General features: G+C 42.8%; 1 protein-coding gene across 2 annotated transcripts in view; it reads left to right on the plus strand.

Moving 5' to 3' along the window:
• The window catches only part of LOC311011292 (uncharacterized protein), a 33,630-nt gene extending 21,653 nt beyond the window's left edge, over positions 1 to 11,977 (plus strand). Inside the window, exons 4-8 of one of the 2 annotated variants that reach the window (XM_084006151.1) lie at positions 1,510 to 1,646; positions 4,539 to 4,635; positions 5,126 to 5,241; positions 9,344 to 9,737; positions 10,678 to 11,977. In XM_084006151.1, the coding sequence (XP_083862277.1) occupies positions 1,510 to 1,646; positions 4,539 to 4,635; positions 5,126 to 5,241; positions 9,344 to 9,737; positions 10,678 to 11,354 (1,421 nt within the window). In that variant the 3' untranslated portion in view covers positions 11,355 to 11,977. The remainder of the gene's footprint in view (positions 1 to 1,509; positions 1,647 to 4,538; positions 4,636 to 5,125; positions 5,242 to 9,343; positions 9,738 to 10,677) is intronic. The other variant, XM_084006152.1, reaches the window with a different exon arrangement.
• The last annotated feature ends 4,197 nt before the right edge of the window (positions 11,978 to 16,174 follow it).

Below are 16,174 nucleotides of genomic sequence, written 5' to 3' on the forward strand. Positions count from 1 at the left end.
ATAAAGGTCACGCATTTGGGCACTAAGTTTTAAGTTATTTCGTTAAATGTTAGCTATGTTCGTTTTCATGCAGAACGTTTAGCACTTTGAAGACTGTTTTCTAGGCGAGGTTTGAAGTTATTCATTCGGTCCACTTTTTCTCTTCATCAGACGTGAGGCGCCACTGTCCAAAGTTCAGATTTATATTTGGCCTCATTTTATTACAATAGATGTGTGAGCCCCTTCTTTGTTTTTTTACAGATGTGTTTGGATATTTAGGCAATAACTCATGACAGGCTGAGGGGAGTTGTTTGGCCCGATGCAAAGTGGACCTTAAGTATGCCACAGATGGACAGATTCCAATTCAAACTGTTTATACTAACAAAAATCATCCATAAAGCATTGTTCTTACAAAGAAATAGGCCCTCCTGGCAGAAGGTTGCTATAAAACGTACAATCTTGACTGAACTTTGTCAGGTATGATGGCAAGTCTGTGCTCCTTGGCGCTGTCTGCGGTGCTGAACTGGACACTAAACTGCTTTGCTCAACCGGTTGTAACTAAGATGTCTACTCTCCACGGAGAGATTTAACAACAGAGACGGTTGTTTTGGCTAGAGGACTACAGATGTTAAACAGAGGGACTCTTTCACCTTGGAGAACTAATGTTATGTATTACACAGTGGTTTGAGAAGTTTGGATTATCCACATTTTTTTAAATGTTTGCGCTGTGTGCTGTAGGATGTAATACTTCAGCAAAGACTGATGGCAGTCAGGAAAGACTCTTATGTTTTTAAATGGATTTGTAAATGTTTCACTCAAAAGATACCAGGAAAATGTTTCAAACGTGAATTTGTTTTCAGAGAGATCCTTTTGATTTTACAAACCTAAAGATGCACTGATGGAACATGGTGGAACAACTGGATCCACTTCAATTTTATGGATGTTTATCCATATATTGTGAGGTTTTAAAATGTGTTGGTTTAATACAGGTAATTTCACTAGTGTGGAGATATTTAGGATATTTAAAGTCCGACAAGAAGCAGAGTAGGAGCACTGCAGACTGTGGAACGCAGGTTCCCACAAAGTCAGGTGATCTATCGGTTTCCCATCTGAAGCCGCGGCGTCCTCTAGAGCACCACAATGCAGGACTTTACATATAAGTTAATTACTATCTATAGCCATTTTATGTCTTTAAAATTCCATCCATCCATCCATCCATTCAACTTCAGAGAGAAAATAAATCATATTTAAACCAAAACTAACCTTGTTATATCATCACATTTAACTTGGTAAAAATAAACCTTTAAACTTCAGAGAAATACGAATATTTTTTAAGAAAAAAAAAGTGAGCTTTTAATGATTCATCGATCAATGACATCAATCAATGACAAAAATTGACAGATTCTTCAATGACAAAAATTCTTGTTAGTTGCAGATTTTGTACCATATGAGATATGAATATTTTGTGTATAACAATATTGTATGTATTAAGGATTGCATTCTTTCTTTGCCCACATCGTCTCTCTATAGGAGTGGTGGAATGTATCCCTCGTGCTCCTGCAGGACAGCGACCTGGCCTTGAACTACAGGAAATCCAGTCCACTTCCAGTCAGTCCCAGACCCAGGTCAGCAGGACAAGGCAAACCAGCAGCAGCAGAGGAGTGGAGGTCAGTGGCTCCTCTCCTCTCCTTAAATGTGAACTCAGGGCCTCTGTTGAGGACAGAGACGCACTGCAGCAAACAATAAACCCACATCAGTATGTCGATGACGGCAGCAATGGTGCACAGTGTGACGTGTTGTGTGACAATAAAAGCTCTAACATGTTGGTTGAGGAGTTTTTTGATGAGCACTCGGTGGTTGAAGTGGAAGGGAGGAGGCCCTCCAGTTCATACTCGATGGCGGTGGCTGATTTCCCATCGACCTCTTCTAGCGCTAACGGCTGGATTTGTTATGGCCCCGGTCTGCCCCCGTCCCAGCCCTTCAGTGAAGGCAGCAAAGTGCACCATCGAGCCGGCACCAAGGAAAGACTCTTTGTGTGCAATTACTGTGGAAAGGCTTTTAACCGTCCCAAGAAGGTGGAGATCCACCAACGCGTCCACACGGGGGAGAAGCCATTCGCCTGCTCCACATGTGGGAAGACTTTCTCCGAGGCCGGGAACCTGAGGAAACACCAGAGAGTTCACACTGGAGAGAAACCATACAGCTGTCATCTATGTGGCAAGGGATTCGCCTGGATAAGAAACCTGAAAACACATCAACAAAAGAGCCACCCTGACATTTCTTCTATAGAGGAGACCTTGGAATAGACCTGAACTGTCTTCTCACTGGACGTCCGCTGTAGGATGTAATACTTCAGCAAAGACTGATGGCAGTCAGGAAAGACTCTTACGTTTTTAAATGGATTTGTAAATGTTTCACTCAAAAGATACCAGGAAAATGTTTCAAACGTGACTTTGTTTTCAGAGAGATCCTTTTGATTTTACAAACCTAAAGATGCACTGATGGAACATGGTGGAACAACTGGATCCAGTTCCATTTTATGGATCCAGTATTCATATTTCGTGAGGTTTTAAAATGTGTTTTGCCCAGTGATCTGTGTTGCACATTGTTGTGTTCTTTGGTTATATAGTTGAAATAAATAATGACTTGTGTTGGACTTCAATCTTGGCCAGTATTGACTTGCTACGTCTGAACTTGATATCCCTGTACTCCCCTTAAATGGTTGAGTTTGTGATTCTGACTGTAACACGTCGTGTGTTTCACATTTTGCATGCAACATTTCAGTAATTGAAACGGCTTCTCAAACCACAGTGTTGTTGAACCTCTTTTTAAAGAGTTCAGTTGTCATTACTTTGAATCTCTGATGAATGCAATGAGATTTCCGTTGCTACTATAAGAAAAGAAGGTTTGAAATACCACAGAGATAGAAATAAGGATGAAATAAAAGCACTGCAAAAAACAAGCCCAACAATATGGTTGTAAATACATATTATACACAAGTACTGTAGGGGGAAATATAGGTGTGTGTGTATTTAAAACTCAGCAATCACCAGCAACACAAGGTACAAGGTTCTCTCTCTCTCTCTCTCGCTCTCTCTCACTCTCTCCCCCTCCATATGTGTTATCAGAGCTTCTCTGTGCTGTGTTTGGGTAGTTGGGCCCACTGTGTGCTGTTGAGCATGTGAGCGCGTCCGTTACTCAGGCCGTCACTAAGGGCGTCCCTAACGACGGCGTCCTCCCTGAAACATAGTGCCCACCGTCCAGGTACGCTGTTTGCTCTGTCAGCATGTTGCCGTTGTTTGCACTGTGCGTGCTGTTAGCACCGTTGGCTACAAGCCGCTGGCTCAGCTGTCGCCATGTTGAGAGCAGCGCGGAGACACGGGATGTGCTCTGAATTTAGATTTTAGCACCTTTAACATTCAGTGCTGTAAATGTAATATAATGATTGGTCTCTGAACACTCCTTTACTGACAAATGTTTGTGTGTAATGTGAATGAACAAAGGTTACTCTGTGACGATCTGAAAAGTAGACTTCTCTAAAGAGGCAATACAGCAGAGGCCCCTGTGTTTTAATAGCCAGGGCTGAAAGTTACTGTACTCTGTTCAATCATGTTCTATCTAGCCAAGGATGCAGCACAGTGTTGCTTCAATGGTCATTTCCAGTTATACACAAGAACCACAGAATCATTCGTTTTCATTCATAAAAGTTAAACGGATAATATAAAACATACAGGATTGCAATTTGAGAACAATATCAAAGATAAGTAAACAGAAACGGAAAGGAAAGATCCTAAAAAGGGAAATGGATAATCAAATTAAATAAGCTTGACGGAGAGAAAATCACAGGTTTTAAAAGTACAGACACTCTTTACCTAAGTAGAAGTACAGATACTTGTGTTCAAAAAGAGTAGAAGTACTTCAAAAAGACTGATAAAAGTACTGATCTCTACTTCTTTACTCAAGTAAAAGTGAAAAAGTCCAGGCTCTGAATGTACTCAAAGTAAAAAGTATCCCTATGAAGGATATTTCTACTGGCTGTTTTTTTTATTTATTTTTTTTACGTTAACTGAATCTCACTCTAATCTCTCAATGAATTCCCCTCAAATGATTTAAAACTAAAGTTTCAAGCCTGTTTTGAAATAATATAACAATAGCAAAGTATTTGTACTTTTTTACTTTCCACCTCTGGATAAGATAATTAACAGACGAAATGAAAAATAAAATAAAGAGGACTAATTCAATTGGATTCTAAGAGTAGAAATATATCACAGACGTTCACCTGTTTGGTGTCCCATACACACTCTCACTGGTCCGTCCATCCATCCATTGTCTACTGCTTATCCTGTATTCAGGGTCGCGGGGGGCTTGACCCGATTCCAGCTGACATTGGGCGAAGGCAGGGTTCACCCTGGACAGGACGCCAGTTTTACACTCTCACTGGTTAAATACTGGATAAATACCCACCCTGTGAGTGGCAGTGAATAGTGTATAATTGATAATGTGCAGTTGCATTGGGGTTCAGTAACATCAGGCATATCCTCACTTTATCATGTGTGCAGAAGGAGGAGGAGGAGCCAGCGGAGGTGCTGGTGAAGCTGGAGGAGGAGGAGCTGGTGATGGAGACTCGGAGCCAGTCAAGCCTCAGCATACAAGAGGGTGAGTGGACGCATACACACTTCTGTGACCTCCGTACAATACCAAGGTCATCTGCTGGTATAGAGACCCAGAATGGCACTGGAGTTTATCGATTTCAAAATAAAATGCCGGCATCTTGTACAGTGACTAAGCAAATGAATGATTCTGCAACAGATGCACAATATCATTAAGATACCAGTTTAGCGCGTTTGTTCATGTATTTCTCAGAGAAATCAAATGTTAGCAAAAATACAACAAAACGAAAACAAGGATGGACATTTGCCAACTGCTTCTTTTTCATTTCCTGGCAGATGATTGAAACTTAAACATGCTGTTTCTACTGGAGGGGGAGGCAGTGCTTTGACATGCCAGAGATGCTACATTTAATCATGTCCAGTAGAAACAAGCTGACAGAGAAAACTCCATATCTCTGTATTTCTCCCTTTGTAAAGCACCTTTGAGTTCTTGCTATAAAAATAAAATCTATTATTATCTCTCTCTCTGTATGCAGGGTTGGTGGAGTCGAGCACAGACGACGACAAAGCAGTTCTGCCATTTAATGAAATCAAACAAACTTCCACCAATCATCTGTCTAACCTGCAGGAGTGTGGGCCGGGCTTCTCAGAGGTCAGCTATGGGCATTCTTCGCTGTGGATTGATGGGGGGGGTAGTTATTGCGATGAGCACAGCCTCCCCGGGCCATCCTCCCACTGTACCACCCTTCCGTACCTGCCCACTATTCTCATTGGAGCAGAGCCGGGCAGCTCTGGCAGAGGATTGGCTGTTGAGAATTCAGCAGGAAGGGGATTGACTGTTGAAAGCTCTCGAGGCTTCCACACCTCAGAGTCCTTTCAGCAGCAGACTCCTGTTATCGATCTGTCAGAGGAGTCCAGCCCCGCTCAGGTTTTAGCTCAGGAGCATGGTCCTCCACAGTTCCTGGACCCAGGTCAAAGTCGGGGTCAGGGCAATGTCCGTTTGCAGCAGAAAATCCCCAGGAAGAGGGCTTGCATCTGTAGGTTCTGCGGTAAAGGGTTCAGCTCTCCAGCAAATTTAGAATCCCACCTCAGGACTCACACGGGAGAGAAGCCGTACGGCTGCAGCATCTGTGGCAAAAAGTTCTCCCAGTTCTGGAACCTGAAGATCCACAGAAACATCCACACGGGGGAGAGACCGTACCAGTGCTCGCTCTGCCCCGAGAGGTTCTCTGACCCCAGCAACCTGAAAAAACACCAGAAGAGACACCACCCACAAACATAGGCATGCAGTCAGGGACATAAATATTAAATTTTAAAAAACGTATATAATCACTTTTGAATTTCGCAGACATTTAACTTAGCAACATCTAATCCACTGCCCTGGAGCCAAAGTATGCTACAGGGAATTTCTCTTCTACAGGCATCTTTTTACACTGCAGTAACAAACAACATAACTATCTCTATAGTTCTCCAAATAACTGTAAATGGTCAAATAATAGCCAATGAGAACAAGTTAGGCTTTAATAGCTTACATGGTGAATCCACCCTGTATTTAATTCCACAGCCATAATTGTAGCACGACTTTATCTTATCCTCACCACTCTGTTGAGAACCCTTTCTTTCTTTACAGAAAACTATTTTTATACAGAATGTGATTCCAGCTGTTGTTAAACTACTTCCTGGACGACCTTATATTAGAGCCTACCGTCTCTGGAGGGGCTAAGCTGAGCTGCTGGGAGGCTTTTGATGTGAAACATCTGAACAGGAGAGTATCTTAAGAGTGATTGGAAATGGTGAATAAAAGAGGATTTGTTCTGACAAAGAGAAACTCCAGAGCAGCATGGTGGTGGGTGTGACGTGACCGGGTTGTATGTCATCCACCCGTTACTGTGTTCAGGATCCCAGCTGTCATGGCAGGGTTCACCTCGCTAGACTATCACAGTGCTGTCACATAGAAACAGACCTAGACATGAACATATCCCCATCCTGCATGTCTCTGGACTGTGGGAGGTTTATGATAATATACATGGGAAATCCAAAATAAAGGCCTTTCGCTACTATGAGCTGGATCTCTGATGTGAAAGTTAATAAATGGTGTGGTCCATTAGTTGAGAATGTCCAGTACTTCAAGGGTTACAGAGCCGAGACCATATTTGATGTTTGTGATGGATGCAAATCTACAAAACCAGCCAAACAACAGCTCATTGTCACTGAGATAGTCAGGCGTTGTGTACACCGTGCAGGACAGAGTGGTGAGTTTAATAACTGTTGAAATGTTTAGTCAGTAGTCTAATATTGTGTGTTTTCTTTATCATTAAATTATCATTTATCTTGATAATACAGGACATATTTGTTTCTTTTATCTACAAGAATCATCTTCATAAGACTTGTCATCTTCATTTGTCATTTAAAATGTGACATTTATGTAAAATACAAGTCATTGTAACAAAAACTGTTAATGTAAAAGTAGCTTTTTGTATTGTGTCACAATTTTGTAAAAATCCTGCTGTCCACAGTTTGCAATGTAAATCATTAAAAATGTATAAAACTCAACATGTGAATTTGTGTTTTTCTTATAAATTATACATTGCAAAATTGTGACACAATATTAAAAAAAAATGTCCCCACTTGCCCCTTGGGCGGTCTTGTGTTGTCTCCTGAGGGTTCTACAGAGATCGAATGTGGAATCTGCTAGGACCACTGTCCCTGTTTGGGGGTTACAGCCGAGTGCATCGCTACACTGGTACCAGCGATCCCTCTCCTCTCCATCGATTCTAGCTCCTCTTTCAGTCCTCGGTATTTTTGGAGCTCCTCGTGTTCCTTCTTCCTTCTTTGCTCTCTTAGGATATCTACATCTATCACTACTGCTTTCTTCTGTTCCACCACCATCATGTCTGGTTGGTTAGCCATCACCAGATTATCAGTCTGGATCTGAAAGTCCCACAGGATCTTAGCTTGGTCCTTCTCAGCCCCCTTTGGAGGTGTCGTCCATTTTGACCTCAGGGCTTCCAGCCCATAATACTCAGCGCAGATGTTCCTGAACACTATGCAGCCACTTGGTCATGGCGCTCCATGGTCACCTGCCTGCATCTTATACCCTGCTGTATGTGCTGAACTGTCAAAGGGATCTTTGCACAGCCTGCACCTGGGGTCCTGTCTTGTGTGGTAGACCCAGGTCCTGGTCTGCACCTGGGGTCCTGTCTTGTGTGGTAGACCCCGACCTGCACCTGGGGTCCTGTCTGGTGTGGTAGACCCCGACCTGCACCTGGGGTCCTGTCTGGTGTGGTAGACCCCGACCTGCACCTGGGATCCTGTCTGGTGTGGTAGACCCCGGCCTGCACCTGGGATCCTGTCTGGTGTGGTAGACAGGCTTGTCCATGATGGTTCATCTCTTCTTTTTCCTCCCCATAATCGGGTTTCTTCTGTCTGAGATATTCACGTAGCAAGTCATCACTTGAAGCCATCTTCCTGATGTTCTCCTGGATCTTGGTAGTTCCATCCTGGATAGTGGCTCTGGCACTCACTCCTCCTCCCTCCTTCTGCTTAATGTCCAATCTCAGAGAGCTGTCCAGCTCTTCATACATGACACTCTTTCTTGGATGTCTGCCATCGTGATGGTTACTGGTTCTTGTTCTGGGAGGTCTCTGTGGTATTATGTGTTGTCTCATTCTCCTATATGTTCTTCCCAGTAGTGTTAAGTTTCATGGTGGGCAGCCACGGCGCCTAGTCTTTCTTTCTTTGTCTCGATTGCCTGTTATGGAGATGTTGGTGTTCTTCCTATGTAGTTCTTTTCTAGCACCTTTCTGTAGCTCTATCTTCTCTCCGTGTTGCCTTGATCTGTTTTCAGGGGTTCAGGTCTGGAGATTGGGCTGGCCATGACAGGGTCTTCTGGTGGTCCTCCATCCACACCTTGATGGACCTGGCAGTCTGGCATGGAGCATTGTCCTGCTGGAAGAACCAACCCTGAGTGTTGGGGAACATTTTCAGAGCAGTGAAGCAGCTTTCATTCCAGGAGGACCTTGTACGGATCTTGACTCAAGCCTCCTTCACAAACACCAACCTGCCTGATTCCAGTCTTCCTGAGGACCCCAGATCATCATGATCCTCCACCAAATAACACAGTCGGTGTGAGACACTGTGGCTTGTAGGCCTCTCCAGGTCTCCATCTAACCATTAGACCACCAGGTGTTGGACAAAGCTGAAATGTGGACTCATCAGAGAAGATGACCTTACTCCAGTCATCAACAGTCCAGTCCTCTGTTCAGTCCTCTACGGTCCAGTCCTTATGGTCTTTTTCAAACCTCAGTCTGGCTCGTCTTTGCTTCTCATTTCTGAAAGGCTTGTTTCTGGCTTTGCAGGACTTCAGTCTAGCCTCTAGGAGCCTGTTTCCAACCGCCCTCCTTGTGTACTTCAACCCAGCTGCTGTTTTCGAATCTTTTTGTAGGTCACATGATGTCCTTGATGTTTTTATAGTTTTCCTTGTTAAATACGATCTGGTTCGGGTGATCACCTAATCAGTCCCTGATTAACTAGAATGAGGTGTGCCTGTGTTGGAATTCAACAGACACTGGAATTTAATATTTTCCATACATGTAGACATGCTGATATAAGAACATTTTTTCTTTGAAATCTAAAAGTGAATAAGCCTTTTTCTCAAAATGTCCAACAATTCCTGTGCCCTGATGAAATGTAAGTCAATACTGTCTGAATGCACTTCTCTTCTGCTCACGCTCCCTGCCCCTCCCCCTCTGCAGTCTGCAGTACCTCAGTCGATGCCAGCTATATCCCAAGACCCCAGCAGTGTAGTGGCGGTCCAGCTGAGGGTACCAGACACCAACACACCAGCCATCCCCAAAACATCCAGTAACACCAGCCCCCTGAACTCTGAATACTCTCTGTTTGAACTGGAGACGTTCTTCACCCGCTGGGCCCCTGATAACAACTCTGTGTCCGCCCACAGTGGCCCTTCATGTCCTTTCACCACTGATGACTCGGCAGACTGTGACCAGGATGGTGCTATTGTTTTAGAGACTCAACCGCAACCTCAACCTGTGCTTCAGCCATCACAGGGCTCAGCTTCCTCAGCAGGGAGGATAAGTCAAGGGCGGAGCTTCTCCTCTGTTCAGATCCAGCCATCAGTGTCACAAGGTAAGAGACCGTCTCCTTTCCTTCATGTGGAGCTGTTTGTGCTTCTCTTTGTCTGTTGTGCACAAATGATCATGATAACCATTCCAAGAACAACAAAAGCATAAATTAAACTACAATTGGAAACATTTCCAATATACGTTTGATTGGAAGAAGGCTTCCCAGTAGCACGTCTACACACTTGAAAGAAACTGCAGACTTGTAATGTTTTTACTTCTGATTGGACTAATTCTGAATTTATTTACACCCAAAAACGATGACCTGCAGAGCATAAGGCAGAGCTTTTCTAACAGGTTTAGAGCAAAGATTACTGGGGTCTTCTGCAGTGGGCAGACAACAGACAAACTAGTAGATGATGTCACTGACATTGTGTGTTTGACTGTGTAGATTTAGCCAGCTGACCTACAGATAAAGATCAAATGCAAACCCGAAGGTTTGACATATCTGCAGAAGATGGGGCATGTCGTTAGATTATTTTCCAGGTGTATTGTGAATATGTATCGTTTTATATCACATTGGAATAGGTCCTTATGTGACACTGCTCTCTGTTCTCTTCAGCACAATACATGACGGTATATCAGGCTCGGTTAGTCGCACATCACTTCTCCACTTTAGAGTCTTAGAATTCTCACTTTACATTTAGACAGAACTACAACATGGTCAACTCACTATATACTATGTAGTGAGTGATTTCAGATGCAGCCATGGAATTGATACACATAATGTTTTTGTAATGGAATAATATCTTATAAACACTAGCATGACTTTGTTAGCTTTAAGAAGAGTGACAACATTATGGTAATTAGCGATTGTAAGATAGACATCCTATAACACACTTATGAGGACACCATTTGACCATTTAAACTCCTTGGTTGGAACTAACTGTTGTATTAACTGACTTATAGCCATTTTTCAGTCATTGAATGTGTTTCTTTTCTGTCAGCAGAGACTTCCGTGTCCACCCCCGTGAGGATGCAGGCTCCATCCTCCCAGCCTCTATGGAGCAAAAAGTCTGTTATCCTGAGTGCACAGGCTCAGCTTCTGCAGCAGCGTCGTGACAGCAACAGGCTCTCTCAGCAACATCGCAGCGTTGCCTCTGCACACGGCACGCTGTCCTCCACCACAGCAGCTGTGAGCAACACTCACAAGGGTGATAAAACGGGTCTCTCCGGATCCAGGACGATGAGCTCCACAGCGGCTCCGCCTGATAGGAGATCCGCAGCGACGCTGGCCTGCATCGAGGCAGCTATCGCTGCACAGCATCAAGCTGGCCTTCTGGCTCGCCACAATAAAAGCCAGGCTGCCAGCACTCTGCACAGCGAGCGCCGCAAGAAGAGCTACGTATGCCGGGTCTGTGGCAAGGCGTTCTCTGGCCTGTCCAATCTGGAGGCCCATGAAAGAGTCCACACGGGGGAGAAACCTTTCCGCTGTGACAACTGTGGCAAACGCTTCTCAGAGGCCGGGAACCTGAAGAAGCACCAGCGGGTTCACACCGGGGAGAAGCCCTTCAGCTGCGACCAGTGTGGGAAGAGGTTCGCCTGGATCTGCAACCTGCGGACGCACCAGCAATCTGCCACGGGCTGTGGTGCGCCGGCCAGCGGGGGGCTGGGACTGAGCTGATCCACACACACACACACAGTGTGAAACCGATACCATATTCTTCTTATGCTGTCTTTTTGATACTTTCCAGATGTTTATGTCTTTGATATATGATGAAACGCTGTGCGACTATTAGCGCTCAGTTTAAAGACCAAACTAGTGTTTTTCTCTAAAGGTGTGTAGTTTATCTTGTTATATTATTATATAACGTTTTGAATATGTTGTTCCAGACGAGCAATGCTTTATTTCATGTAGTGCAGATTGAGTTCGGTACTGTAATACCACACCACATTGAGCTGACTTATACAACACATCATGTTCACTGTGATTCTTTTGTTCGCAAGTGTCTGGATGTGCAAGGTTTTTAATGATTTACTAAATAAAGGGACACTAAAGGCTGCCTGGGTTTTAGCCAACATTAAAAACATCCATCAGACTATGATGTGCTTTGAGAAATGGTTGGTAGTTCTTTGTTCTTTTTTTTATTTCACATGTCAAAATGAATACAGAAAGTGTCATACAGAAAACAAAATATTACGCAACAAGAAAGCATAGAGATATATCAATATCATTTTTATTTTTACCAAAAAGTAGTGGGAAGAAGTATAAACTTATTTAATCCCACCCCTTCTCCACAATTCATTTCCTGTCATAAGTATATTTTATTTTAGGGTTTTAGTGAATTCTTTATCATCAGATTGTCATACTTAATACTAATATCTTAGAATACTTTTTTCATGTATTCCTATCAGATATGTATTATAGTTTCTTGCATATTCATTTAATTTGACAAAAACATATATAAACATATTGAAATATTTTAGTATTCAAAATGTAAATAAAATTATAAATTAATTCAGAATTAAAAATAGATAAATAATGAGTGTAAAGATGTCACTTTACTTGGCTTAAATATTGTCTGCTCCTCCTTTAACTGGTTCTCAAAAATACCTTGTGTTGGAGGAATTAGTTTAACTAAATACTATTCTTCTGCATGTAGGCTGTTGCATAGATGAGATAGTAGATTTCTTATGCAGAAATATTTATTGATACTTGATGATCATCATGACAATCAAGGTTTCTCATGATGATCATCTACGAACTCAACAGTGCCGACCCCGATCCTGGGGAAGCATAAAAGCCTCAGTTCTCTTGAGGAAGCAGCCACAGCGTCTGTATTATGTCAAGGTCAAAGGTAAACATTTTGTGTTCAGCCCTGAGAGACACACTAGTTGTTTGTGACCTTGCCTCGCCTGGAGAAGCAGACACTTAATAACTCAGATTGAATGTCAGCCTATTAATAAAATTACATGTATTAATCTCACACTGAGGGAATCAAGAAGATTCCCTCGTGATGCTTTCAAGGTGCTTCTTCAAGATGATCACTTGTCCTCGTTGGGCCAAGCAGAGAACGGCAGTACTCTCTGGAAAGTGAGGAAGGCATATTTGAGGGGCTTGAAAAGCCAGCACACTTCAGCAGGGGCGAGAGTTGCAAGTTGTTCTGTGATTGGGCGTCCCAAGTGCACGCCAGGTTTGGAATAAAGTTCCTGTGACCTTCATCCAATTTTGTGGCATTTATTATGAACTTTTAAAAAAATGTGTCCAACGGGAACGCCATAACATGTTGGATTTTGTGCGTTCATTTTTATTTTACAAACCAATTTTGGGGGACTAATAGAGAAATCTCATGAAACTTTGCACCAATGTCCAAAATAGTAAGTCGTAGTATTTAATTTCATTTTTTTGTGGTTGGGCTCAAGCGTGACACATTGGCTCTCTAGCGCCCCCAAATCACTTTTAGTCTTCCAACACATTTTGACACCCTTGCTTAATAAAGGAGTCATAACCTGGTTTTATACGTATCCAGCCCCCCTTGGATCGCTTTGGATCAATTCGTAAAACTTATTAGAAAAAAAAAAAAAAATTTTAATCAAACATTGAGCTTGTTCTGACCCTTTTTCGTACCGCGATTTTATCACGCGAGATTACGCGCGAGGTTTTGACTGGTCCGGATGTGCATTGTATAATATGTAATGAGGCGTGCGTTGATTCGCCGCAGGAAGGACAGAGCCGGGGGGGCTTGCCTGCATGCAGACTCCAAAACATAAACAGCCCCCTGTCATGGCGCACACACTAAATGACGAACCTTACGGAATTCAGGCATTTATGTACGAACCAGAGTCGGAACCCGAACCGGAGAGTGAAGAGCCAGAGACGGTTGAAGAGACACGTTTACAGCAGGACGTCTCTGAATGGTAATTTTTTTTTCTGTCTTACTTTTTCATTTCGAGTGTCTGCTCACCTTGCCTGTAGTTAGATACAAGCACCTCAATGATAATTTACACTTTACATGTGAACGACGTTTTGACATCTTGCTGTTCTCTAATGGCGGCGCTTCGGCGATTTCAGGTAGCGGACGGGGCGGGGTTGGGTGGTGAAAGAGGGGTGGGCTTATGCAAGTAGCCTCCACGGTGACGTCACCGTAGGCGCAGAATCAAAATCTCGTGCTTTAGGAATGCACACCCTTGTGTGCTATTCCTGTTCGGAAAAAGAGCAGAAGCGAAAAAACGGCGCCACTTTCAAACTCCAGCCTTTCAGGCAAGTTTCAACTGAGGTCAAACACAGATATGCATGTTTTAACAAGAGAAATTGCGATTTCCTGGTGATGACTCCTTTAATCCCAAAAAGTGTGACACTTGGCGACACACATTTATCTTTTTTTTTTATTATTTCTTGTGCAGAAACGTATTCCTGTCAGCATTCGGTCAGGGATGACAGCTTAAACTGATGAAGACTAGAACTTTTCTTCTTTCTAACCCCGGAGAAAATCTGCTTTTAGAGCCATTTCTTTAATGGGTATTAAATATGACAATGCTGTCTTTCATATTAAGTAGAAATGCATGAAATAATTAAAACGCAAACTAAATAGAAATGTGTTTCTGCATTTATGCTGCAGTTTTATACCAAGAGCAACTCAGAATGAGAATCTGATCTTTTCATCGTATGATGTCATTTATAGTGTTGTGAATCTTTCCAGGAAGAAATGTGAGCTTAGACTGTTACGGTGATGAAAACTAGATGTTCATGAAAAGGACCTCAAAATGGAAAATCTGCTTTACAGAGTCAGATTCTCACACTGCAGATCTGAATGACTAGTTTGGCAGAAGTGCCGATCTACTGATGTAATAATTATTGTCACTAGAGGGGGTGGACAGGGTTTTGAATTTCCTGGGTTTCAGGATTTCCCTTGGAATTAAAAAACACTTCGTAAATCAAAGAGGATACCTTAAGGGATACAATGCAGGTAAAGGTGTGAGGTCAGGTAACATGATTACTTAAGGTCTAATATGTGGATTAGTGACCTTGAGAGGAGCTGGGAGGTGGACCTTGTTCCAGCCGAGGAGGGACATTTTTCAATAATGTATTATGGTTTATGGTTTGTGCAACACTCACAAATATAAACAATTAATAATAAACAATTGGAAATAATTGTATTCAGTTTTCTAGAATTGTGTAGAATGAAGATATTGATGTTTTTTTAATATTCAAAACGGTTCAGTTGTGAGGAACAAAACAAGACCATCATGATGTCCAGACTGAGTCGGCCTTCATGTGGTTGTGTGTTTAGTGTGAGCCCTCCATTATTAGCTTCTGGTTTACCTCTCATGTTTAACCCTTATGGAACCTTGGGGACTTTTTTTTTATCCTTTTCATTTTTGTATGGTCATTTTGGCTGTGTTAATGCATATGGCAAAGGGTGTATTTTTTTTTTTTTTTTTTATCAACCTACTATGTCTATAATACACTGTGTACATGCTGATGTTACACTTTGACCCTTAAAGGAAAAAATGTCCTCATTGAAACCCAATATATCTGGCATTTTTGACCCCAGGGCCATTGCAGCATACAGTCATGAATTTATTATTCTGGCCTTTGTGCTGTAGACTTGTAGTTTTTACTATTTTCCACCAGATAGAGTAATTTTCCTATTTTGGGAACACAGAGAAAAGTCCTCCCTTTTCCAAACTGTCTGTTGTATTACAGATCATAGCAGGCTAGTGGAGTACATGTATGCAACAAAAATGATGTGGGTGTGTAGATATGGATGTAAGAGAGTTGTGTATATGAGTATTTGGAGAAATCTGTGGGGATTATCCCAAATGATCCCACTGTCTGCTAGGGAGTAGGTGTGGTTTTAGTTTGATTGACAGGGTGAGACTGACGTGCACACATGAGGGGGTGTAGTGTTGGACTCAATCAAGCCCAACAGGCTGCAGGTGGCAAACAATCAAGGCAGCATCCTGCAGCAACCAACTGTGGGGGGAGAAGCATGGAGGAAAAAAGGCCGGGGGGGGAAGCATGGAGGAAAAAAGGCCGGGGGGGGGAAGCATGGAGGAAAAAAGGACAGAAGACTGGACCATTTTTGTTTCCCCACATACCACAACTGTTTTTGTAAAACCTGAACAACTATACCCAAGAGCGGACTGGCAGACCCAGTGAGGGACCCTGGAGCGAGCAGGCTGTTGGAGCGTGGATGAGGAGCAGTGGTGGACAGTAACAGAGTAAATTTACTTAAGTACTGTACTTAAGTACATATCCAGAGGATTTGTACTTTACTTGAGTATTAGATTTCTTTGGTACTTATTACTCTTACTTGAATACATTTCCAAGACAAATACTTTTACTTTTACTCGAGTTAATTTCTAGAAAGGCTGAAAAGTACTCGTTACTTGGATAGGTTCATTGGTGACTCAAATGTCCGTAGGTGTGAACCTGAGCGTGAATGGTTGTCTGTCTCTACATGTCGGCCCTGTGATGGACTGGTGACCTGTCCAGGGTGT

Source organism: Eutrigla gurnardus, assembly GCF_963514095.1.
Source record: "Eutrigla gurnardus genome assembly, chromosome: 3".
Lineage (NCBI taxonomy): Eukaryota > Metazoa > Chordata > Actinopteri > Perciformes > Triglidae > Eutrigla > Eutrigla gurnardus.